Source organism: Hetaerina americana, unplaced genomic scaffold, assembly GCF_022747635.1.
Source record: "Hetaerina americana unplaced genomic scaffold, ioHetAmer1.1.p SCAF_56, whole genome shotgun sequence".
In the NCBI taxonomy this organism is placed as follows: Eukaryota; Metazoa; Arthropoda; class Insecta; order Odonata; family Calopterygidae; genus Hetaerina; species Hetaerina americana.
The window spans coordinates 1,468,865-1,495,804 of NW_027287161.1; the positions used below are offsets into that span (position 1 = coordinate 1,468,865).

The 26,940-nt window shown below is 38.9% G+C and overlaps 1 protein-coding gene across 1 annotated transcript; it reads right to left on the reverse strand.

The window, feature by feature from the left end:
• Positions 1–26,383, reverse strand: LOC139694825 (calsenilin-like). Its single transcript, XM_071593343.1, has 8 exons — positions 26,212–26,383; positions 17,729–17,822; positions 15,413–15,852; positions 10,087–10,278; positions 8,660–8,733; positions 3,990–4,139; positions 3,699–3,779; positions 1–180 (listed from the first exon to the last, which is right to left on the reverse strand). The coding sequence occupies exons 1-8, from the start codon at positions 26,381–26,383 to the stop codon at positions 70–72; spliced, it is 1,314 nt and encodes a 437-aa protein (XP_071449444.1). The 3' UTR covers positions 1–69.
• Between the last annotated feature and the right edge of the window lie 557 nt (positions 26,384–26,940).

The following is a 26,940-nucleotide window of genomic DNA, read 5'->3' on the forward strand; positions in this document are numbered from 1 at the left end:
CTGTTAAAGGAAGTTAGGCAGGACAACGTATGGAACATCAAATTGACCTGTAGTTGATATAGATTGGGGTCAGAAGGAGGAGTCAAATACAGCCATTGAACTTGGGATGTGCTCATCATGAAGGCAGCTTTCAACAAACTCTTCAAGGGTGACCACTCCATCTCCATTTCTGTCCATTTTCTAAAGATTAAAAAAATTTCACATTAGTGGTGTCAATAGAAATGCTTGAATTGCACAAAGTATAAGTTTTATGTGTACATCACATAGAGAATGCAGTTTCTGGGAGAGTTTTCCAGTTATGATATAAAATTTGAGATCATAGCCATTGAGAAGTCAAGTCTGTCTTTTCTTTCAGGGTAAAGGATATGCAAAAGATGATTAAGCAACAGGCAAGACCCTCAAATTAAGAGGGACCTTTCTCTAGCCCCTTAGCTGCTCCCTCACCTTCCAGTACTTGGTCAAGTAGCAAGGTATTTACTCCATTTTGACTAGCCCACCTCTGGCATAAAGGAAAACTGTGGCATTTACAAGAATAGCTGTGAAGGTGACTATTTTGAGTTATTATTTATTAGGTATTTGATGTATTACATTTTGACTGGGACAAATAATGACCCCTTGATTACTGTGAATGCATATCTTATATAAACAAAATACAAAAGGATGCTAACCAAGGATTACCTTACTTTGAAATTTAATTAAAAATTGTTCATTCCAAATTATTTAATGAAACATTTCTGTGACTTAAAATAGCGATTCTAGTTTATTGGAAAAGAAAATACTTTGTTCTTCCACATTTATTTGGAAATTAAGTAAATGTGGAAAAACAAAGTATTTTATTTTACGATATGAATTGCTTCCACAAAGTGATGCCTCAAATCATTCGATTCTAGTTCAATTTATTATCATTAATATCAATTTTAAATCAGGAAAAATATAGGTTACACAGAAACAATACCCTTACTTTTCACCTCAGTAAGCTGCAGCAAAAAGGTTAAATAAATTATATTTAGATATTTGATTACCATATATATATTTGATGAAAGGATCTCTTATCTTAGTCTTTAAGTATAGGAATATACTGCTTCCAAAACGACACTGGGGCTGGAGAGTAAGCTGAGTGTTTTCTCCCGTGTGATTCACCAAGAACCAATTGTACTGGACTCATAAAAGGCTTGAAATTTGTTAGGTAACTCTTTCTTAGATCTCCATTGGGTTCAATTTGCCCTCAAGTTCTGTATTGTCAAGTATCTTACTAGTTTTCTTTGGAAAAAGAGAATGTGAGATGGCCAGAAGCCAACTGCGGTGTACATTTGGTGACTGCGGACTTGAATTCTCTCTGACAGAAATTTCCCCCTCCTTCCTCAGAAGTATGCAAAAGCTGGTTTGAAGAACTCTTAGGGGATTACATCTAATGTCATTTTGAAACAATTATAAACACAATCTAAATCATCAATGATAATATGCATTCCTCTATGCTACAACTGCTTTTCAAAAGACATAAATGCAAGTGACCTTAATTGGATTGTCTTAAAAGGTGAGATACCACCAAAATAATGTACATTAAAGTTATTATTTTCATAAAACATGTACATTTTAATAAAGGAGATAGATTTCAAGGTACAATATTACCAAACATTTTAAGAGAGAATCGACCAAGCTATTTTTTTAAATAATTGGATTGATTACTCATTTGAGTGATACTTGTGCAGGATATTATTGATCAATCTATCTATTTAATTAATTGATTAAATGCAAAAGAGATTTTTATCTTCTGCATTATTAATAAGTTTACCTTATTAATGCTTTTTCATTTCTGTATTTGGTAAACTTCAGTCCTTTATTTTTTATTTTTAGTATTACAATCCTAGAATTGGTGTACTGCAGCCCTGCTCCATGGTGCAAGGGCTGCATCTCCTCGGGAGTTTAATGCGGTGGTTTCCCGTTGCCTTCCGCATCGCAGTACTTCGGCCGATTCCGTGAACTTCACTCTCGCCCGAAGTTGTGGCAGTTGATGCCGGGCCGATCTCCTTGATCTGCGCCATCATTGCCTTTTACTGAGAGCTGCTTCCTCTCAGTAGTAGGGTCATTTTGTGCTTTTTATTTTTTTTTTGTGTAAAAGTCGTCGACCGCTGAAAAATATTCTCCCGCATAGTATCCAGAAAAATCTTCTCCGTGCAATGGTCTCGAACCGGCGACCCTCGGAATGAGAGTCGAACACGCTACCACTGATCCACCCCATGTTACTTACTTTATGCAAATTACATATGCCTTGAGAGTGCTTGCTCATTTATGTACATATATGAATTTTTTATATATTGTTTAGGTAGGTTTTGGCTGGACACAGGCTACACCATGGTATCATGATAATTCCCTTGCCTCTTCCTCAGAACACTCTGACATCTAAAACTACATAAACAACCCTCCTCAATTCAGCATTCTTCCTTCATCCCATTCAACATGCCTATTGCATGCCTTCCTATGCCTACACGTCCTCATTTGCCAAACATTCTTCCCTGTATCACAGTCTTCAACACCTCCTTGCCAATCAAAATATCCTTCATCTTGGATCTTTCCCAACCATCTATCTCCTACCCACCATGTCTAACACTTTCTCATTTGTTTTCCTTTTGGTCCATTTGACCTTGACCTGGAGTTCATTCATGAAAAATTTATAAAAAAAATAATTAAGGTTCTTTAGTAAAGATTCTCAACCCCCCTCCCTAATTTTATTCTGCCCACAAAACCCAGCTTGTTCTTCTGCATATTTCTATTTGCCAGATCCTCAATCATGCTCCACATCTCAATCATTCACTTATCTACTTTGGTATTTGTTCCCTTCCTTTGAATCTTGGAATCCAATTGGAGAACTATTTCATCTCTCATTGTGGGGACATTGAAATTTTACTGGAACGAATGGCATCACATCAAAGATTACAGAGCTATCTTCTCAGGGGATTAATGAAGAAGGGACCCAATTAAAGACCTCTATCTATCTATCTAATGTGTTGGCTATTGCCTTCCATTTCCCAACCGAGTGGCCAATGGTTCCAACTTCACACTCATCCAAAGAATTTCTAATATCCAACCTATTGGAAAATATTTTCAAAAAGCTGATGTAGTGATTGTGGTCATATCACCAGGGAAGATGATTATGACCTGACCACTCGTAGGTGTCCTTTGCCATTTTGTTAATACATGTGCGATATTACTTGTCAAAGGTGATACAAAAATCTAAATTATACTGTGCAAATAATTTATGTGAATAGAGTCCTTGCTTCCCATTGTCATGATTTCTATTTAAATAATATACTTTTTAGGCATTTATTACAAATTATGCCATTCCATTTTACGTAGAATGTTTTCATCAATTATGTGCCACAATTACAAATAATATAAATGAAGCAAGACATTTTTGAACCAGTACCTAAAGCTAGCTCCATTGAGTTGAGATTTTTTCATTAATCTTAAATCCTGACCCTCGAGTGTGTCCAAATGCATTAACAACGACTTGAAGAGAAAAGTGAGCTTTATAGCATTTTATGCGCCGCTCTTTATGGATATTTCGTTCTCCCAATCATTCACCCTTGCCTTTCCAAATTTTGCCAGATGTAATCTGGTAGGTTGGCTTTGCGTTTCCCACGCCCAAGTACCACTCAGGGCGGCATTTGCAGCCCTCGTGACTCCCGCGGCCGACTCACCTGGAAGAGCGCCTCGACCCTCTCGTTCACGGCGGCGGCCGCGTCGTCCACGATGCAGATGGTGGGGGTGGTCGCGCGACCCTCACCCCCCCCCAGCCCGGCGCCGCCGCTCTCCCCGCTGCCTCCCTCGGCGCCCCTCTGCTGCTGCGGGTGGCGGTGGTGCGAGGAGGGGAGGAGCGTGTGGTGGCGCTGCGCCGCGGTGCGCCTCCTGTTGTGCGACGGGGAGGAGGGCGAGCCCCGCGGCTGAAGGGGCGGGGAGGGCGACGAAGGGGAGGGAGCGGCCGTGGAGGCGCCCATGAGGTCGTACACGGCGGACACCACGCCCGCCATCTCCTCCTTAGTGATCTTGCCGTCGCCGTCCACATCGTAGAGGGCGAACGCCCAGCGGAGCTTCTCCTCGACGGAGCCGCGGGAGAGGACGGAGAGGGCGTGCACGAAGTCCTGCTCGCCCGGGGCGCAGTCGGAGCCGTCCGGTCGGGTGCAGAAGAGGGGGGGGAAGGGGATAAGCGAGAGCAATTGAGTTCTCTGGTCTCACCGCGTTTGACCGCCTCCTTTCGCGGGTGGAGTGGGAAACGCGCATCGGACGCAGGGCATTAAAGGTCCGGGGCACTAGCGGGGGAAACTCGTCCTTGCTTATATGCAAAGAGTTTACGTTGAATTCTAAACGCATACGCATTTACCATGGGATATCCTGACTTCGGAATTGTCGTTTATTTAGATATATGAATATATATATATATATATATATATATATATATATATATATATATATATATATATATATATATAGTTGTATTATTCCATTACTTCTATTTCTTCCGATGGAGACGGAGCTGAATTCCGTCGAAATGATCAAGAAATAACGTGTGAGTGATCTTTTTACGTGTTCTTATATTGTTTGTTGTTGTCCAAGTTTGTTATTCAACACTTCCGTGTTACTTCGACAAAATCATCTATATACATAATAATATATATATATATATATATATATATATATATATATATATATATATATATATATATATATAAAAGGAAGTCGTAAATCGTGTTAGTTACACCATTTATACCTCGAGAACGGCTGAACCTATTTTAATATTGATTGGTTTTTTCGATACGACTCATTCCAGAATAGCAGAATAATCATTAAAATATCGTAAAAGTATCGCATCGTAAAATATTGTATCGATCGTCGATTTTGATGGTATTTGGTTTCATCTCAGCCCAGATTAGCAGAATAACCAATTAAATATCGGAGGAGTATTGTAATGTGATATCGTATCGTTTCGTCGACTTTTATTCATTTGGTTTTTTCGATTCTTCTCAGGCCAGAATAGCATAATAGCCTTTAAAATATCGTAAAAGTATCGTATCGTCGGTTTGAATGATATTTGGTTTTCTGGATTCTTCTCGGCGCAGAATAGCAGAATAATCGTTAAAATATTGGGGGAAAATCGTATCGTAATATCGTATCGTAATATCGCATCGTAAAATATCGTATCACCTCACTGAAGATTTTTCAGCGTCGGAAGCAAGGCGACTCGGTTCCTGGTCATCCGGATGTGGGTTTACAAATGCTCTTGGCTGTATCTATACAGTTCATCCGAAGATGGTGAATGCTGTTACTGTTGAATGTTCGAGGGCCAACATCGTTCGAATCACTACCAACATTTCGTACTGCATGCCAAGAGCTCAATTTACTTGAAAACGATAATCATTGGGACACGACAATGACTGAATCAACTATTTTTGCATCTCCAAGTCGGCTACGCACATTATTTGCTATCATCCTTTCGACATGCTTCCCATTCAATCCACGTGACATGTGGAACAAATACAAGCTTAACATGTCAGAAGAAATTTTACATCTAATTCGTGTAAGTTCAAGAAATCTCGATCTTGAGGTAAATGAGGAGATACATAACCAGGCTTTGCTCTTGATTGAGGACATGTATTACCTCATGTGCGGCAGTTTATGCGTGAAGTTAGGACTGCGAGCGCCAGATCGTGGAATGAACGACGCGTTTAATCGAGCATTGGAACGTGAACGTGAATATGATCGACATGAATTTGACCAATCAGTTAATACGAATGTACCCCTGCCGAACCCCCAACAGAAGGAAGTATATGATACATTAATGAAGGCAATTGATGATGGAAATGGTGGCTTATTTTCCCTGGATGCCCCTGGTGGAACTGGGAAGACATTCCTCATATCATTGCTTTTGAACACTGTACTTGGGTGATCGGACATAGTGGTAGCAGTTGCTTCTTCTGGCGTTGCGGCCACATTGCTGGGAGGATGCCGTACGGCTCATTCAGCGTTCAGGTTGCTGTTAAATATACAAAATTCTGAACAAGTGACGTGTAACATTTCAGAACAGTCCGCAATGGCCAAAATTTCAGTAGCATCTCAAACCATCATATGAGACGAATGCACGATGGCGCCAAATGCGGATTGGGAGCACTTGACCGGACATTGAAAGATCCTCGCAATGACTCGAGATATTTTGGTGGCTCAATGATTTTACTGTCTGGCGATTTCCGCCAAACACTCCCTACGATAATGAAATAAACGCTTGCCTCAAATAATCAAAACTGTGGCACTATGTGAAGAAACTTCGACTGACAACAAATATGAGAGTTGCATTGCTAAACCATGCATCAGATAATATCGACTATCGGTAATGGCCGTGTTCCTGTCGGCGAATCAAGCGGATTGATTTCATTTCCTCGGAATTTTTGCAATTTCGTTTCATCGAAAGATGAGCTTTTCAACAGAGTGTTCCCGAACATCACTGATAACCACAAAAATCACAAATGGTTGAGTGAGCGAGCAATTTTGGCGGCTGAGGACAAAGATGTGGATGATCAACTTCATAATTCAGAGTCATATCGTTGGTACTCTGCATTAATTCAAACCTATTGACTATGTAACAAACGAAGACGGAGTCACCAACTATCCATCTGAATTTTAAACTGCTATGATGTGCCTGGCTTACCACTGCACAATTTACAGCTGAAGGTAGGCTCGGTGGTCATGATACTTCGAAACGTAAACCAACCAAAACTTTGCAATTGAACGCGTTGGGTGAAAAAAAACTGATGATCAATGTGATTCACGCGACTTTGCTCAAAGGAAAATTCAAAGATGAGGGATTTCTCATTCCGAGGATTCCCATGATCCCAACCGATATACCCTTTGAGTTTAAACGAATTCAATTTCCAATTCGTGTGCTATTCATGATGACGATTAACAAATCACAAGTCCAATCGTTGAGTGTTTATGGTCTGAATCTAGAAAACCCATCTTTTTCTCATGGTCAATTATATGTGGCAGGTTCACGTGTTGGCAAACCATCCGCTTTATCTGTTCTTGCGCCAGGTAACAAAAAACAATTATATATATCAGATGGTGCTTGACTCAAGAGAGTAAACCCGAATGTATGTATGGATTGAATAAAGAAAATATTTTTCTCGTTAGCCATTGTTGTATTTATTTTTGTAGTTTTATTGAATATTTTTTCCTTATATTATTATAAAAATTCAAATATGATTAAAATCGGTATAGCCGTTCTTGATAAATGGTGTAACTAAACCGTTCATTGCATGTTATGCGGTACGAAGTTCGCCGGGTCAGCTAGTGTATGAATATATATAAAAATATCTTCGAAATGGAACGCTCTTCGGCGACGCACAAATATATAAAAACACGGATGTAGATTTGTAGAATATAGATACACATAGAAAGGACACTCACAATATGTTATTCGACGTTTCGACAGCACGGCTGTCGTCTTCAGAAATTCTACAAATCTACATCCGAGTTTATATATATATATATATATATATATATATATATATATATATATATATATATATATATATATATATATATATATAAAAAGTGGATTCCTGTTGAATTACTCATTTACTTGTATACATGCGATAATATATACGTTGGCATTCATCCAGATGTCATGCATCACTCCAAATTAGTAGTTTAAGTAATGATTATCCATAAATAATTGAATTTCGGTTACGCAAGGAGTTTCGGCTATGATCACTCAACGACTTCAAAGTAACTGATCGCACGGTTGGGCCATTGTTTTACGTCGTGAATCCAGTCCTAAAGCAATATTTGCTCAGCCTCTCACGAGATCTATAGAGGTCCTTTGAATGTGAACGTCAAGCTCAAGAACTTCAAAGACGAAGAATATTAACCTAATCCTCGAAACTTTAGTCCTTTACAGTAGCGTAGCCATATTTTAGGTAAAGTTTCAAAGAAACTGCGGGAGATGCCGGAACAGTAACTATCAACGGAGTCATCCACTAATGTGCATTTCAATGCAAAAATTTCAGAGTGTAAAAATCATTCGCCTTGACTGGGATCCCAGTTAAGGCGAATGATTTTTACACTCTGAAATTGTTGCATTGATATTTTAGATATATTTCATAACCCATATTTCAATGTAATTCGTCATAAATACTATTTGATTATCAGCGGAATAAAAAATTGCGTTGAAGCGCTTGAAGGAGATTGATCTCAGTGATCCTACTTTATAATAAGTTCATTGCGACGAATTTTCGGTCGTTCTTAGAATGCCAATTCGAGATTTTATATTTTTTCCTCTCTCCCACCGTGCGTCATATGTGTCAATAATACGCCAATAAGGCGTCATATATGTACATTTCATATTTTATCTTTCCTTAATACAGGCACGTTCAATCAGAATTATACTATTGATGATAACAAGTTATTTTTTATGACAAATAATGATATGAGTTGTAAGTACAATATTAATGCAAGAAAGCGCTTCTTTTATTATCGTGGCATTGTAACTATTGGCATTGTAACTTGACAGAAACCCACTTAAACTAGTAATGGGCTGACTATATATATTTTTTTAAATATGACCCACTTTTTCTCTCTTTTGTTGATCAATTAAAATTATGAAACCCACCTCAAAGCTCAGAAGTCCGCTATTATCCTGGTCCAATGTCTTGAAGACATAGTGAGCATATTGGCTAGTGTTAGCTGCAAAATGGAAAACAGGAATTACGAAACACTTCTGGACAAACTTGATACGCTACGCTTGCGTGGGGCGAAATTCCCAATGCATAACATTTTTTTATCTTTGAAGAAAATATTTCATAATTTATTAAAATCAAAAAAGTTTTGTTAGAGTTGAAATTATTTTCACAATTTCTTTGATCGGTGACAAAAAATGATCTTTAAAAAGCTTTAGTAATTAGAATTTCATCCCCCTTGCTTCCGATTGCCATTCATCCCCATTTTTGCGAACACATCTCACCACAGCAGGACGTAAATACAGTATAAATATTACTCTTATCGAAAAATTTGGGCAATTTATATAATCGTCCGTAATTAGTCCATTTGAAGGAATATTAATATATTTCATTAAATTTTATTTATGCACTTATTGTTTTAAATATAGTGGAAATAATCCAACATAAAACATGCGTAGGACACCAATACCACAATTATTTCTCTGTCACCGATTTTTCTATTTCATTTAAAACAATACATTATTTACAGCAGTATTTTGCTATTATGTTTTGTTTCTACAGTTAAAAAAATCAAATAACTTGTAGGCTGGTTCTTTCAATTTTTACGTTTTGCTCAACGGAAATTTTATTTTTCTAGGACTCATTCCCTCAGCTGTCCTCACAGTGCTCTCATTTCAAGAGACCGAAATATGGCAGCCCTGGGAATGAAATCATTTCCATGAATATTTACTTTAAATAATCAATTAAATTATCTTAATTATTCAGTTCCACCAGCATTTGATAATTATTTAAATTACTGCATTGTCGAATACAAAAGTATATATTACAACTAAATTTAATTGCCATAATTTTCAACTTTGGGAATTAAATGATGTGGAATATCTCAGCGATTCCTTGTGGCAAGGTAGTAAAGTTAATGACAAAGGCAATCAACAGGATAAGTCACTTACGTACGTTCCATACAGCTGTTTTCTCCCTTTACTTAGATCCATAAATTACTAACAATCGATTGAATGAATCTCGTATTTGTCATTCGGATGTGAAATATATTTAGCAAATGGCACTTTCGAATGAGAACCAGCATTATTCTATTATTCCGAATGACAATCAGCGAAACAAAACAATGGTGACTCTTCAAGGGAAATACGAGCCCAAGGAATAAAAATAATAATATCTAAAAATTGCTTAATATTAATTTCTCAACCATGAAAGAAATGAAAAGATTTTTTATGAAAGGAATGGTTAACCTTCTTTATAAAGAAATGGGCGCCTTCTTCAAGTTGAAGTGACGTAAAAGGGAGGGGGTTTATTTGGATTTGCACTTTAATCAAGGCCACCAAAAGTCGCGACTCAATCTGACCTCCTTGTGGGAAGAACTGCGAGTATATTCCCTTGAATGTGTCCTCTCTGACGACTCCAGTAGGGCACTCGGCCTTGAAACCCCGGTATATCCTCTTCAGCTCCGACTCAGAGAATCTCGTGGCCCTCCGCAGCGCTTCAAGGCTGTCCGGACGGTAGCGGGGGGCGCATTCACATTCTTCCAACTCCGAGTCTGAATGGGAACAGAGTCATCAAATGCGAGATGACTAGATGAGAACGATTAAATGGGCTAGCTTGATCTCCGCCCCTTTTGGATTTGACTGGCAGAAGAACTACGCAAATGAAAACTCACAGAAAAGGATCTCATGGATTCAGTTATCAATTCAGTAAAACGTGCATTCAAATTTCTTCCAAATTTAATTGAAAAATGAAGTTTTACTTAAAATTTCCACTTTTAATGATTTAGTTTTATTTTTAACAGCTTGAAAACGCTTTACACTATGAAACGAACATTAAGGTGTAGTTGGTAGGCAGAAAAATTTGGGCATTATTGTAGTCAACCATTTGAGAACTATGCCCGTAGATTTACATAAAATAATATATAGAAAGATATGATTCATAATGAGAACATTTAGTAGATTAGTAAAACCACACTTGACACAAATGAGCAAAGCATTACTAAGCAATTAAGAGGTTAATTTACCTTAAAAACTTATTAGAAGCAAGCGTTATATAACAATGGGATGTAATTGAAATCACCTAGTGATTTCAATTACATCCCATTTTTAAGACTTTTAAATTTAATTCATTCATGGAATAAACATTAGATCAAACAATTTTCAGGCCCAAGAAGATCAAGGAAAGAAAATTGGTATCTTGGAAAGACGTAGGGAATTTAATACTTAAGATATCAGCAGTAATAAAATCGAGACTAAATATGGCGCAGTTTTGTAAGAGATAGTTTATATTCCTGTACATTCATGCGGGGTCCTTGACGACCTCTGCGATGGGGTGAGTGAATTTACAATTATTCCATGATTTACATGGACCAATCTTTATCAATCGACTCTAACTTAACACGAGCACTTCATCGTCAATTACGCGTATGAGTTAGTTTATCGCTGAAAAGTTTATGCCTAAGCTAAGACTACTAGGATAGAATTTGAAAAGAAATTTATTTCAGCAACACAAAACAGCCTTACTGGTCTTACCAAATGATTGGAGTCGTGGTTATCATATAACAATCTTTTGTTCTCTTGATTTGCACCGAATGACTCCCAAATTATTCTACACGACGTAAACACTTCTCTATTAATCTACTCATATGCATACATATAATCTCAATTCCTCTTTACCTGCACTGTTTCTGACCATCAAATTCTTGAAACATGTGATATTTTATTTTACTTAATTATGCATGTTTGTATATCTATTTGTATTTATTGTAGAGTACTTCATTATTTATCGTATTGCATATGCATTTCCATATTTTATTGTGCTGTATGTTATCTTTATTGTGTCTTTTTTATTTTATTTTTTTGTTTTACTATCTAGCAGTGTTTTCGGAGGTGTTTCATACCCCCCTTCTGTGTAGGTGCTTCCATTATTTTCTTTTTTATGTCGCTATATACATCCTCTTACTATTCTTGTTGTTGCTATGTACTTGACGAAGGGTTAACTAGAAAAGGGGACCTTATGGTCTCAATTTCGGCCGAATAAAGACATTTATCTATCTATCTCATATTTTCCCCGCCATTTCTTTGTAACTGGAAGAATTAAAGCGGACATGTGCTCTTTATGGAAAAGTTCAAGCTGGTGCAAAGCAGTACAAACTTGGTCGAGTTGTGGAAGATACCGCTTGAAGACGGCATCAACACTACCTTCCCATTCACCATCTACACAATGACCTTTTATGATGGCGTTGCTAAGAAAATGCGACGCGTAGAGTCAGACAGAGCCTTTCCATTCACAACGCACTCCTGAGAGAGAGAACAGAATGAACACACGTGGAGCTCAACCTCACACTACCCGCCTTCACCATACTCAACATTTCCCCACTCCCTCCATCCCATATCCCCCCTTTTTCTGTCCCTCTTGCCTCCATTTTCACACTGAACTGTCCCTCCCCAAACTCTCCTCATGATCCCTCCTCCTTCCATCCTCTTAAATGGCCACCTCCCCTCTCTGATGTGTCCTCCTGCGTCCGCATCTCTCAAAATTAACAACGCGTGCTAAATTACATCATAATGGAATTTAAAATGAAATTTATCTTTATCATCCACCAACTGCTACTTACCAAAGAGAAATTATATCAGTTTTTCATTGTATTAAATACATAATCCTCATTAGTGAATTACTTTTACAATTAGAGTGAAAAATTACTCTCGATTTGGAAAAGACCAAAATATTTGAGAATTTTTTAAACATGGATTCGTGATAGTAAGAAATAATGAGCTCTACGGCCTCTCAATTAAATAAGAAAGGGGAAGAAAACTCCAATGGCCGTAAAAATTAGTTGCCAATCTCTCTGGTCTGACGAGAGATTGGCAACTAATTTTTACGGCCATTGGAGTTTTCTTCCCCTTTCTTATTTAATGGATTCGTGAACTAAATGAAAAATCTGAAGCCATTTCAGAGTAATTATTTCTTTTCACTGTGACGAAAATTAGTGGTAATTTCCTCTGGGTTTCACTTGGGGAGGGAAGTCAGTTGTATTCGAGGAAATACGGGCCCTATGCAAGACCGTTTAAAAAAACCATTTCTCCCTCGTCATAGCAACATGAAGAACATCTGATACGATCTGTAACATTATGTCTTAATTATGAGCACAGTAAGAGACCATTAAGTTTTAGGTCACCGTTATTAAGGATAAAAAAAATAGTGCAGAAATTCCAAAGTTTTTGTTGGACAATCTTTTCATTTTAACATTTTTTCATTAAATGTCTTCAAATTCTCATCAAAATAATTAAAAGGCTACTAATCACACACAATGTCTTGAAAGAACGGACACGATACAGGCAAAGGTAATCTTCACTCTGGCATAGTATATCATTTCAAAGGATGAAAAAAATATGAGCAATACTATACAATTTATACTGATTATGTAAAAAGGCACCTTCCTGTTTCCAACATTTTAATTCATAAACATCCATATTATAATGTTATTCTGATCATGTTAATCTGATAATTTTATTCTGATAATAGATTTGATAATATTTCGATATATGGCTGACAAAGAGTGAATATAATTTAAAAAAATGATATTTCTATTTATTCTTACACCCAAGAGCACATGTATGACTAAGAAGCTTTTTGCGAACTAATTAAATATGAGTAAAGATTTCACGAAGGCTGAAGAAACCTTTGTAAAGAATGTGGAGATTAATTCGGAAAAATACGTGGTCCAGGAATAGCAGTGTGCGAGTATTATCAGTGAACTAAATTTTTTGTAGAAAATGCTATTGGACTAAAGAGTGCTTCACGCATTGATGATCTGATCGTCTGATCGCACAAAAAATTTAAATAAAACTATTAAAAACGGCATTGAAGGAGGTTTAATAATAATATATGACATGTGGACATTAAAATAACACTCCCACAATTTATACAGTGTGATTAAAATACCTAACAGCAGATAGTGGTAATTCCTGAGACTGGTACTTGTTACAGAGTGCACCGAGGAATTGCGACCATGTGCCAGAGAGATAGAGATAGAGAGAGAGAGAGAGGAGTGTAGCACCAGTTGGAATGGGCCGGATTCGTACCTTGATGAATTTTTGTAGAAGCAGAGAAATAAAAATAATGATTTTTCGACATGATTTGGAAGAATATTATGCTCTTTTGCCGAATGTATGGCTTCAAATAACTGGATAAGTAAACTATTAGGGCTCAATTTATATTTTTTTAAATTTCATAGCTTGTTTTATTCTTAATTCTACATTCTTTTGACAAATGTTTATAAAAAATTAACATCCGTTTACACACTAACTTACCGAACAACGTAAGAGACTTGCAAAGTTATTTTTTGTCAACCATGTAATGAATATTTTCATTATTATAAAATGCATGTAAATAGTTAATATCTAATTAAGTGTGCTTTAAATGAATTGGGTTTCCCGAGAATAAATTATTCAAAATTTTAAATTTATTTTCCTACATCCTGTTACTTTTTAAGAAGATTGGACTGTTGGGCGGAGGAAATTAAAGCGCCATAAAATGCTCTCTTTTTTATGCGAGAAATGTGGAATAAAGAGGATTAAAATGTGATGAAGGATCAAAGTTCTGGCATTTGGAAAGACTAGCTGACCTAAGTTCATGTATTTTTTAAAAGCCACCCAATAGTCCAAAAATTCTGAAGCAAAATTCGAAATACTTTTTTGAAAAAGAATGATTAAAATGTTCATCTCCTGCTCATGGTGGTATCAATGTAATCTTCTTACGAGCACATGTACGGGTACATGCATGTATATTTTTAGACTAGTGAAAGACCAAGTGAACGGAAATGTAAGACAAATGACATTTTATTTCTACATTAGCGTATGTATGTACACGTGAAAACACGCACATGTGAATAGACACATTTACCATTTTCTTCATTGGTCTGAAAATAGCGAAAAATAATCAATATCTCATTCGGACACCGACGGATACCATTAAAAAAGGATATGTTGGAGAAAAAAAGAACGCCTGGCAATATGTGTGGCCATTATTAATGTAGTATTCAAGAGTGGAGTGAACGTGAGTTCTCTGGGTCATTTGATTGACTTCTGTAGTTACCAAATGAATGGCCATTAAAAATCTCAACCGCTGACTTAAATGACTCGCGCAAAAATTAATCCGATTCTTCCGTTTGATAACACAGTTTGTTCATACTGCCTTTAATAGGTGTTCCCTATGAGCTATCTATTCCTCGAACACCATCCTGTTCCTATTTCACCAATGTTCCTCACAGCAGTGATTTCTGAAAACGTGATACGCGAGATTCTGTCAACTGCTGGAGATGGAATTTTGTTGCTGGGGTTTTTTTTGCGATACGCGAAATGAAGCACATTCACTTATTTAATTCCTGAAGTAGGGAAGACGTGAAAGCTTCATCTTCGCCTGGAAATTATTTCTTAAGAGGAAGCCGCAATGACGTCTTGGTCTAACTCACCGTTACTTTTGAATGTACTTATTTGACTCGCGAGACAAAGTTCGATCGCCTGATGGGCAAAGATCACACTGTAAATGCGAGGCTTGGTCACCAGAGGGACGTAGCTGGAGCCATCAATGCCAGCCGAGAGAAAGAAGGGCATTGCTGGCCTCCAAACCCCGTGTCTCCGAGGTGGGCGGGGTGGTGCGGTGGGAGGGGCCGACTGGTGCCGTACCGAGAGCGAACTTGACTCCCGTCCACGCTTGCTTCACGAATCCCAGCAGCCTCCGGTAGACGGAGCGGTGGCTGGTGCGGTAGTGCCGGTGCCGGCTGCCGTTGCTCTCGCCCCCGCTGTCACCGCCCGCATCACCGTCGCTTCCCTCGCTGCCCGCGTCCTCCCGGCAAACCCCCTGCCCGTGCCTCCCCGCCGCCGGCCCTCCCTCCCTGGCCCTAGAGGGACCCCCCGCCGTCCGACGAGCCGGAGGGTCCCGCCGACCTTCCCGCCATCGCCGACGGGCCGCCAACACCGTGGTGCCGGTGCTGGACGTGGTGGTGGTGCTGATGGTGATGAAGGTGGGTGGGGGGCCCGCCCACGCCACCGTAGGTGCCGCCCGCCGGGAGGCATTGCGTCGTGACGGAGGGGTCGCCCGGGCGCGAGTGGAGCCTCGAGGATGTCTGCAGCAGCGTCAGGATGGAGGGGGTGGAGTGGAGGCGGGCGGGGGGGTGAGGGTTGGTCCGCGTGGAGGGCGGGGGGGAGGGGGACCGGTTGTGCCTCCCAGAGGGAGCGGAGTGGGTGGAGTTGAGGGACCCAATGGTGGAGGGTGTGCTGGGGGCCGGCAGGAGAAGAAGAGGGGGTCGGCGGTGGGGGCCGGGGCGGGGCCACTAGGGCGACGCAGGGTGCGGCGGGGTGCTTTTCACCCTCGCCTCACCCCCCGCGACCCTCTCTTCCCTCCCCCTTCGGTGGGTCTTCGGAAGGTGCCGTGGGGCGGAGGGGTATCGGCCCCCGCGAGGGAAGGGAGGTTGGGCGGCCTGATCCCCCCTTTCGGCCGGGTTCGGATGGGTCGCGGGAGGGCAGATATCAGGGGTCGAGAGGACTTAGTGTCGGCCCTGAGAATGTTTGGTGGGGCGTTTTCGGTGGGGGAGGACAGGAAGACCGATGTACATGATATGTCGCCGAGAAATGTTTACTCGGAGGATGGCGAGGCGCGCGCTGGGGGGGGGGGGAAGGTTTTGCACCGCAACGTGACGTTCTTTCCGCGTCACACGAAAGAAGTTTAACTCTCGCGCTGGCGTCGATGGCTCACGCGGCGCCACTCAACGCGTCATTTTCGCGGAGATAGGGATAATACTTTAGCAGCAGACTTGTTAGAGATATGCCGGGACGAAATGGACCGAAACGTTGTGTTCAAATCTTTTAAATGAAGACAAGAGACGCGTTTTAATCTTTCTATGAAGACTTTTAAATGAGAATTAGACTTAAAAGAAAGTCAATTGTTTGTTTTTTCATCGACTAGTTCCGTTTTACGATTGTGTCGCGTCAAACTGCATAATACATTCGCATAGAGCTGCAGTTAAACGAGGAAGCATGTGTGAACGGCTCTATCTTGAGGGATTCTCAAGTTTTGTAAGTTTTGAATCCTTAGTTGATTAGAATTCGAAATGGCCCTTAAAAAATGTAATGGAAGATCACGATAAAAAAATATTATTTTCCTCACGTTTTCCCAAAAAAGACTTTTTGGTCACTGCAGGCAGACTGACCGACTTCTTGGACTGCGGAAAATCGCGTCTTTGGATTCAGTTACCACAGTACTTGGAATGAAACTCAACTGGAAGGGCTGAGTGGCGGGAACAAGAAACGTGGTGTCCGTTAAAGCTTAGCTCCCCTCGACATTTTGCCTTCCGCGCGGTCTTCGGCTCACTCTGATATGCAAAATGCCCTCCGAAGATAAAATGCGCGGCACCCTTTTGCCCCCTCTAAAACTTTCGTGGCAGGAGGAATTGATTGCTTTCGATTTTGGGTGTGGCTTCGTATTGATCCGAAAGTGGAGGAAGACGGAGATTTTCTCTTAGTCGGGTGTTGAGCGTGTGTGTGTGTGTGTGTGTGTGTGTGTGTGTGTGTGTGTGTGTGTGTGTGTGTGAGTGCGCTTCCGCGAGTGTGTGGGTACGGGCGCTAAGGATGCAGGATGGGAGTCAGTTCGAGGATGGGAGGAGGAGCACGGGTAAAGGGAGATGGGCGCGGTGGATGATGGGAAGCCGAGGGAGTGGAGGCCGGAGATTACGGGATTAGGATCGCGGTGGGAGGGGACGCAGGGATGTGTGGATGGTGGGGAAAGGGGAGCGACAATTAAAGGGCTGCGAGAACGAGAGGGCGGCCGTCGGCGGAGGTAGCGGGGCTCATGGCCGCCGGGAGGGTGCGTGCTCTGCGGAGTGGGGTCTGCCGAGGTCCTTCCGACCGTCCGCTCAGGTCGCCGGCGTGGCGACGATGGCCATTTGCGGGCAAGCGCTGACTGGGCGGGATCGAGGGTCGACGGAGAGAAGGCAGATCCCTTGCCGGAGGATGTCGTCCGTCTTCATCGCAGTGGTGGAGCCGCGGGTGTTGTCGTTTAAATCGACGTCATCCTCCCGCTTCGCTCGGTCCCTGTGCCCTAAAATCGGGCGCAAGAGGTTGGAGAGTATTCACAGAGGAAGGAAGAATTGGTGCGATGGATGCGGAAGAGGAATGCAAACATTTCAAGAGGGGGCACATTCAAAATTATTAACACATCGGAATCGGCCACTATGAAACTAAAGGAACTAAGTTGGAATGGAAGCTCATACTCATCCATAAGCTTAAACTAAGCGTATGAAAAATTTCAATCAGGTGACCGTCCTGGGGTTTCAAATTAAAGTTAGCGGATGTGAAACGGTGGAGAGAGATTTTATTAAATCTTTCAACATCGAAAATCATGGGAAAAAGTTTCCTCAAAGGTTTTGTTTTCATTTATTAATTAAAAAGAAAGGTTTTTTTCTTGAGGCACGGGTCACACAAAAGGGTCAAAATGTGGTCTGAACTCTACATTTGTAGACTCTTCTTATTAAAAATGTTTGAAAAAAAACTCTCAAAATACCGCTGAGATTACCGTTTAATGGTCTTCCAATACATCTGCATCACCAGGATACAGAACACTAGAATAGATCTATTTCAAACTTCGATCAAGATAAATGTATATAATATTCTATAAACTTGATAAGCAAGAAAAAGTAAAATGAAGTATACTAGTAAATTTAACAATACCGATTCATTAAAGAGGCATGCAATGCAGTAATAGGTATGTAACCATATAATTTTTGAAGTATACAACTCTCATGAAGATTTGTTTTTCAAATAAGAAATAAGGAGAAGAATATACGTTTCCAGTGAATTTGTGAAAATGGAGAAAATTGGTCATCGTTATGGGATACAATACTTTTATTTAAAAGGCCTCAGCCCGACCAAAATAAAAGCTGAACTAGATTCTACTCTCGGTGAGTCTGCTCCTTTGCTTACAACGGTAAAATATTGGGTAGCAGAGTTTAAACGAGGTCGTACGAGCTGTCAAGACGAGCATCGCATTGGTCGACCAAATGAGGTGACGACTCCAGATACGGTTAAGTAAACCCTCAAAGTGATACTGGCTGATCGTCGACCGAAAGTGCGCGAGCTAGTAAACATAGTAGGTATTTCTAAAAGTGCGGTACATCGCATATTAGCTGGAATACTATGCCACATTGGGTAAATAGTAATTAAAGAAATGATTTTCGTCAAATTCTATATAAGGGATGTGTTTTGATGGACGAGCCGAATGTTTCATCGAAATTTTTACAAGAAAGTAAACCGCACTGGACAGTTTACTATGACAAGATGTAAGAGTTTCGCTAGGTCATTTTGCCTGATTATGGCACATTCATTGGCGTTTGACACGCCGCTCAGAGTCGATTTTTGTATATTAGTTGAAGGTAAACGACAGTAAAATTCATTGCGGTTAAAATATCAATGATGTATTTGCTAATGCTCGGGGATCCGGACTTTGAAGAGGATGTTTGCGTAAATATTTACGAACGACTTCAATCGGTAGCATATCCACGTTATTTCATACATCTGCGTACAGACTCCATGGAAGGGGAAAGAAAATCTAGGATCACCCACCATTAATAATTCTTTCACAATCATCAGCAGTCCCCGTGGTATAGGGAATTTATGAATAGATAACATCAAAGGCACTGGCTGTTTAAGGATTAAACATAAAATTTATTTCTTTTTTAGATAAATAAAATTTTGAACCTATTAACATTTGATGTTATCTATTGCATCGATTTATTTAGATGAAAAGTTGAAGTTTCCTTGCAGTAACTTAATGATTATTCACCATTTCATACGGTACGTAATTTTAATTTATATTTAAAACGTACACGAAACATCATATTTTACGAGCATGATTTGAAAATAGATATACTTTTCGATCATACAGAAAAATGGCTCTCTTCCCCGTTATACTCTCTTCTTAGTAAAGGATACGTCTCTGTCGACCAGTAGTGAAAAATGCTACATCCATATAGGTTTACCTTGACCTAAAAGCGTAACGCGTGAATGGTTGTGTGAAAGATGTCGGGGCAGCGTTGTTGGATGGATGCCCAAAGAGGGGAAGGGAGGACGGAGGGAGGGAACAGAGTGGTAGAGAAATGGACGCGACTTTTCAAAGTACACCCCAATGGAGAAGAAAGGAAATTATTGTCCTCATTGCACGCCCGTACTATATTTTACTTTTGAGGTGAACATTAAGTTTTCAGCTCCGTGATGGCTGCGATATTTCTCGACGCAAAGAACGCCCTATTCGCCCCCGGAGAGAATATCACTTCATTAGTTCACCCATTTCCGGTATTATGTGCCACCCGCCTTCGAGGCGTCCTCTATTCCATATTTTTCGCCTTCTGAGGTTCCTTTCGAAGCGAATACTTCGAATTTCATTGAATTTTTTCACATTTCTTTTCGGATATGGAAAGACGCGAGATGATTTTTCATCCAGTTTAATATATACCCACTCAAAATTTCACAAATATTTATACACATCATGACTGAAATGCATAATTCTAAAACGTTTCCACCCGTTTTGCTACAAATGTCAGCGTCAAAAAGATTAATGGAGGGAGATAAAGCGTATCTTGTACGAATTAAAATGTTGAAATGAAACGCATTAACCTCAGGGACAGAATGTCATACGTATTTTAAATTACAATCTACGAGATAATGAGCAAAATGAGAGCAAAAGTTTGATGCTATCGTATCTTATTAGTGCCTAAAAGAGCGAAGTGCAAAATATGAAAACTCCTTTACAATGATCTCAAAATATACATTTTGGATCAGTGGAATTTAAAAAAATATTGATGTTGCCATATTTATGCTAATGAAGGATAAAATATCAAGTAAAAACATGAACACTAAAATATTTTAATTGCCATTATCAATGTGCCTCAGGCCATTTTAAGGATACCATTCATTGGAGGGCAAAAACAATTAACTTTTACTATGAGATAGAATACTTTGGCGGAAAAAATGATGGAGATGTACGATGTCGTATGTGTAATTAAAAAATTCTCTCTCATTCATGTCACTTTAATTCAACAGATTTAGCTATTAAATCAATTTCCTTCTACTAAAATTATTATAAATTAAGTGTCATGAATACATTTTGAAAAATGTTAATGATCATGTTTACAAATTTGTATATTTAAATAAATAACAACCTTGACATTGTGAAATAGAAAATGAAATATAATAAATAATAAATTAAATATAATAAAACGTATTATCATTTCTTCTGAGTTCAGACGGAACTCACTTTGTTACGCTGAATGATGAAAACTCATTTTTAACCCTCCAGGTTTTTGATACGTCTAAGTGGAGTTATAGTGATACCGTGACCTATTCGAGACCATACATAGCTTCACAAATATGCCAAATTATTCAATATTACTGTCTTTAGTAATCTTATTATATTCTGAATAGGGATTTGGTGATCTTATTATGCATTAATTCTGAGTAACTATAGATAGCTCATAAATAAGATGTAATTTCAGAATTTAGTTTAGTGCAGCCGTATATACATCAAGTTTTTAAATTTGAATTTGCAATCATGAATGTGAAGCATTGCAAATTATTTTCTTCGAGAAGAGTGTTAACACCGCGTTATATTTTAGCTAAGTAGCATCATCTACTCATTTTGTATAACGTGGTATTTACGTAGAGAAATAAGACTATTTTATCACCTTATCTCACACACAAAGAAAAAGTTTCATTCAGCAAAAGAGATCCTTCTGGTCTTTCAAACCGTTCCTTCCCCGTTGTACCATCATAAGTTAATCATCCTTATATGGGATGCCCAACAATCCCTTAATTCACTAGCACATAAAATTGCGCGCAAGGCTTATCCGTTGCATTAATTGCAGGCAGATGGATGCATTTCCGCGGAATTCGTGTTTACTAACATGCAAGCGAACCTAGTTTATACCTCCTAAAAAGCTCCAAAAAGGCGCTTCTCCCTGATAAAAATTGAAAATGTAGCGGTTTCAGTTTTTCCAACGCCGGAGCTCATTCCAAACACATATTTCATTCAGAAAGCTTTTAGTTTGGAGCGATGCAATGATTTGTCATAACCCTCATCCACTGCAGTAATATCTCGTTATGGTCTTCTGCAAGTGTACTTCGGGGTAAGAAATAAAAGTGCAACTCTAAAACATGTATGCTCAGAGTCTTCAAAGCTCTGGAATGAATCCTCCCAGGATAGCAAATGCCTTCTCCAAGCAAGAACTTTCCGTACAAATTCATGCATTAAAAAAAGTCGGAAGGCAATTACTTATTTTCGAGCAAATCGTCTTTCCAATACAATGTTGCTAAAACTTATATGTCAGATTACCTTGATTTTTTAATATTGACACCGGAAATATTATCAAACTGTCATAAAAGCACCATCGAAACCAAGCAGTCTGATACAGATGTCTCAAATAAGATAGCTGCTTTCATTTTCATATAAGTAAGACTTAATTGCATTCACAAAAATGAATACGACTAAATTTTCTCTAGCACATTCAAACTTTACTGATCTCTTTTAAATAATAATGAGTTTTTCGATGTTTGGCCACCTATTTTTTTATTGACTCTAAGGAATCGATAATATTAGTGATTTGAAAAAGATATACTGAGTAATACTTGATCTTTTGTTCTCTGAAGTTCGAATTTAAGTACAATGATGATGAATAAAACTCGATTTAGATTTTAAAGATTCTCTTAATAGTGAAAAATAACTTCTTACGCACTCCTAAGAGTGGAGCTTAGCAGTCGATTTTACTTTTCAAAGGATAATATAATCAAAATACACAAGGTTAAGGATACCTTTTTTGAATAAGAGAAATCGTTAAGCGTTTTTTAAGCAAAGGTTCGGCGGAGAAATGATAATTAATAGCAGAATGAAAAGTGTGTGTGAAATGGTATCCTAAAAGTTATGTTATTACTGTGACTGTTCTGAATTACAAGTAGTATAACTCACAGGATGAAGCGGGTTATTCGTAAAATACTCGAATGAGGAGGGTCGAACTCAGTGAGTTATTATTCTCTCTTGAGAGTTAAGTTACTTACTTACCATTGAAGGAGAATAATTACAGTTCAGACATTGCAAATATACAAAAATTTAACACACCAGGTATTATTCGTAGTTCGTAAATTCTTCTGAACTGGGAAAGAATAAATAAAACTGGAACAAATCGAGTGAAAATTATGAAATAATTTGTAATGAAACGGAATCGTTATACAAAGGACTGCTATATACTTGACAGGAACTAAACGAAGTTTAAAAAAAACGTTCTATTTTGAATTAAAAAATGCTGAATTCAGTGCACCTGTAGAAATGAAAAAACTTCATGGGTATTCTCAATCTTGCTTGTCAAATAAAAGCGCAGAAATAAATCGTATTATGTTTCCAAACATTACCTTCGTGTCTTTCATTTATTATCAATCCTACCCTTTTTTCTCCCTAGAAGTCCGAGAAACGAATGAGAATATGAGATATGAAAGTAAAATCGAAGCAATCGGAGAGACAGTGTTAGGCCGAAGAGGAGAATGGAAATCTCATATAAGTCGAATGGACAATAATACTCAAGTAAAAATATGAGGGAGGTAATGCACCAAGGGGGAAAAGATGAGTCGGAGGGCCAAGGAAGAGACGGAAAGAGAGCATGTGAATGGGCGCAAAAGAACAGGCTGAAGAAGAGAAGGAAAAAGAATAACGGTATTATCAAGTTTGTCAATAGCCATGACAATAAAATGATTTGACTTAAGGGAAATGAACTGAGATACATATTTGTACTGAGCGATTACTAAAGCATCAAATTACTGTTTATTTACTTAGCATTATTCCGAAAACAGCAAATTTTGGTCATTAAATCTGACATTTCATTACATCAATGTTATATTGCTTCTTAAGTATCACAAAATATTTACCATCATGAAATAAACTGAATGCTGATAAAGAATGGTAAACAAAGCCACCGTATTCATTTTTGTATCTGATCATTTCCTTAAATCACTCGAATGTTGACACGTAATCTAAAATTATAATCATGATATTATTATTATTATTAGGTAATCTACCGGTATCTAATAAGGTAGGTTTTTGGATGGACACAGCTACTAAATTAAACAATCATGATATGATTTTAGACTTTTAAACAGAAGACTGACGAAGTATGGGCCAGGGGATAGTCAAAAATTCAGTTGCAAAACACGTTAATCATTCTCAATTTCGGTTTGTGCTCTCCAGACTGCTGACCATGAAGAAGCAATTTATTTTCTTCGATTAAGACAGGCAGTCACCTCAGATTGGATGTCGCAGCATCCGAGAAAGAAACTCTTAGGTCAGAGAAGGTGACTCCACTGTCACGCCTTGAGTCACATTCCTCTCAAGCGTGCGCTTATTTATCCCCGCACCCTTTCTACAATTTCAAATATTTCGCTTTTAGTCATACGGTGGCGTGAACGAGAGAGTCCACTAAAAATGGAAAATCAACGATCGGAGAAGGAATGAGCAAGAAAGAACTCCAATAAGCTAAAATGCGATGATAAGGCCAACCTCTCAATTCCCATGTCGCTGGAAAAGTTATGACGCATGATATATGCGTAGTGAGAATAGAAAAAAGGAAGGGGAAGAAGAAACTGTTGATTCGCTGAAGCCATGAGAGTTAAGGAGAAGAGTGGTGCATCCGGATTATGTCTGTATTCCTCTTTGCTATAAAATATTTTACACCAAAGAATAAAATTTCTGGATAGTAGTCCTGAGAAAAAGATAGTTGAAATAGAAATGGGAGTGGAACTTTCGGAAAAAGATGCACGCAAGGTTTGGCTCATGTAGGTTCCACTACTACTGTTAAACTCCGACATGAATAAGAAAGATATAGTCAAGTGTAATTCTTGAGAAACAGCTGTCTATTAAGTAGTATCCGCAAATGAAAATGAAAAATGCGTGCACTATATATGCAAAAAGAGCGGACGGAAAGGCAGAGAATTTTAAGACATCATATTGTGAAATTGGCTGTCATGACACAAACTTAAATATTCGGCATGAATGTGCCAAATCGACTCATATAAAGTCACTGGATAACAAAAAGTGTCGCTTTAAGTTAAATTCCGAGTCCTGTGAAACATAAGGTTTTTGCGATCACCGAGTGCCTGTACTTCAACGAACAACTTTATTTCCCACTAAATTCTTGGCGCCATATGGCATCGAAAATTATTGGGCACGTGTATTCTCGGAATGGAAGCCTACGGAGGCCGTGGCCTTTCGTTGATCGGGCCATTTCATACCTTCCAGAATTTACTATCCGGGAGGGGGGGGATTCCTTAAGCGATGTTGAACACATAATAAGACGAAAAGGGAATATAAAACAGCGGGAGTATTTCATGGTTTCTTACTAGAGAAATGTGATTGAATAATTTTCTGTCATCAGCTATGAGGGAATTACTATTAGTTCATACTATGAAGATGTTTATTGAAAGAGCGACGTTGCTACAAAAATAATTTACCCTTCGCGCATCTTCAACCTGGCTCGTCTTTAAAGACTTCAGTCGAATTTTGACTTGGTACAAACTCGATTTCTGGCATTATACGCCTTTTGATAGGTATTGTGGCCCGATTATAAGGTTTCGAATGTTTTTCCCATTTATATTAATTTTTTGGATTCATTCAGATATTCCAGCTCCACCATTTGGCCAATATCATTTCTTTCAATAACGATATCCAATTTTCCGATATAATTCTCTATTCCCACTAAATTATTCTCTATAACTCCTGGCTTAATAATAATGAAAAAATTCAAACGATGAAAAATTATGTATGTTTACCTTAAACATGAGACTTACTTTGCTTTTCCTTAATAAAAGAGTTGACGTGAGGAAAATTGGATTCCATGTTCGCGATTTAAAATCGAACATCGACCTCTAGCTACCTAACTCTAACCTCTAACTATTTATTAATATTATTAGACTAGTTTACCGGATCAGGGTTGGTATTTGATGATCTCATATATGTTCTACAAACTACTCATTCTTCACCTCTGCATACTTGACTTATTCACTAATTTCATCCGAGATGACTATTATATCCCCCGTCTTCCTCACTTTCAGCATACCAGCATCTTTCCTCTTTCAGGATACCGAATCTTTCGCTTCAAATTGTTCTGCCTTCTCCAACTTGCTCGAAATTCAACCCCGCATCCTCGAAGTCAATTCTTATTTCAATGTCCTCACTAATTTTCTCACATTCTAAAACAGTCTCTAAATTGATGAAAGTTTCCCTGTAACTACAGGATCTATCCTAAAATTACGTAGGGTAAATACGGGAAAAAATTATTGCAGATTAAAGTTCAACCTCTAAAATTCTTCAAAAAAGCACCCGATCAATCGAAAAATGGTCCCCTTCCAAGTTCCTTTTTATTCTTGGAAATATAAGAAAGTCTCGCTGTGATAGTAACCAACAGGGCCGCATCGGCCCAGTAGGTCACTATCACAGCGGTCCAAGAGATCACGTGAGATCGTCTCGCGATCAGTCTTCAGATCTTCCGGCACCACCTTGGGGACCATCACGGTACACACCTTACTCATGGCTAAATCTTCTATAAGAATGTAACAGTCTTCAACTGACATTCTGAAACTCAGGCGCCGATCGAAATCGAGTACGTCTTTTACTTTTTACACATTTTCGCCGCTCTGCGTCGTGGAAGGACGTCCAGGGCGTTTCTCTTTGTCAACCCCCTCTCTACCCTTTCGAAATATCTTCTGCCAGCGAAAATCCATTCATAGGTACATTACTTCATCTCGGCAAGCATCCTTAACCAAGGTCACGGTATCCGAACCTGTAGCATCGTGAATTCGTGATGCGGCTCTCGATTAGGGGTCCAATCTAGCAGTTATTTGCGCAATGTAATGGCTTGCAGATAACTGACTCGGGTCGCGTTGCTTTTTCAAGACCTTCCAACCTTTCTCGCCGCAAATTTCTCCCCTCCAGCCGTCTAAGTTGGGGGTAAAAGTCATTGCATTTATTTTTAGGGCAGGGTCAGTATAACACACAAAACCGAAACACTACTCACTGTACTATTGGAAGACAAGATTTTGAAGTATAATTTCAGAAAATATTATTTAAATGAACGCTTTATAGTTATATTGAATCAAGCTTTGAGATTTCAAATATGTTTACGGAGTAG

Bases quoted from the DNA above. Each gene is read 5' to 3' on its own strand.
- LOC139694825 (XM_071593343.1), bottom strand. From the start codon at position 26,383: ATGTCAGTTGAAGACTGTTACATTCTTATAGAAGATTTAGCCATGAGT. The intron at 15,853-17,728 runs GCAAGGGATCTG...ACGCTGCTGCAG, and splicing joins AAGACGGACGACATCCTCCG to ACATCCTCGAGGCTCCACTC. The intron at 181-3,698 runs GTGAGTCGGCCG...TTTAATCTTTAG, and splicing joins GGGTCGAGGCGCTCTTCCAG to AAAATGGACAGAAATGGAGA.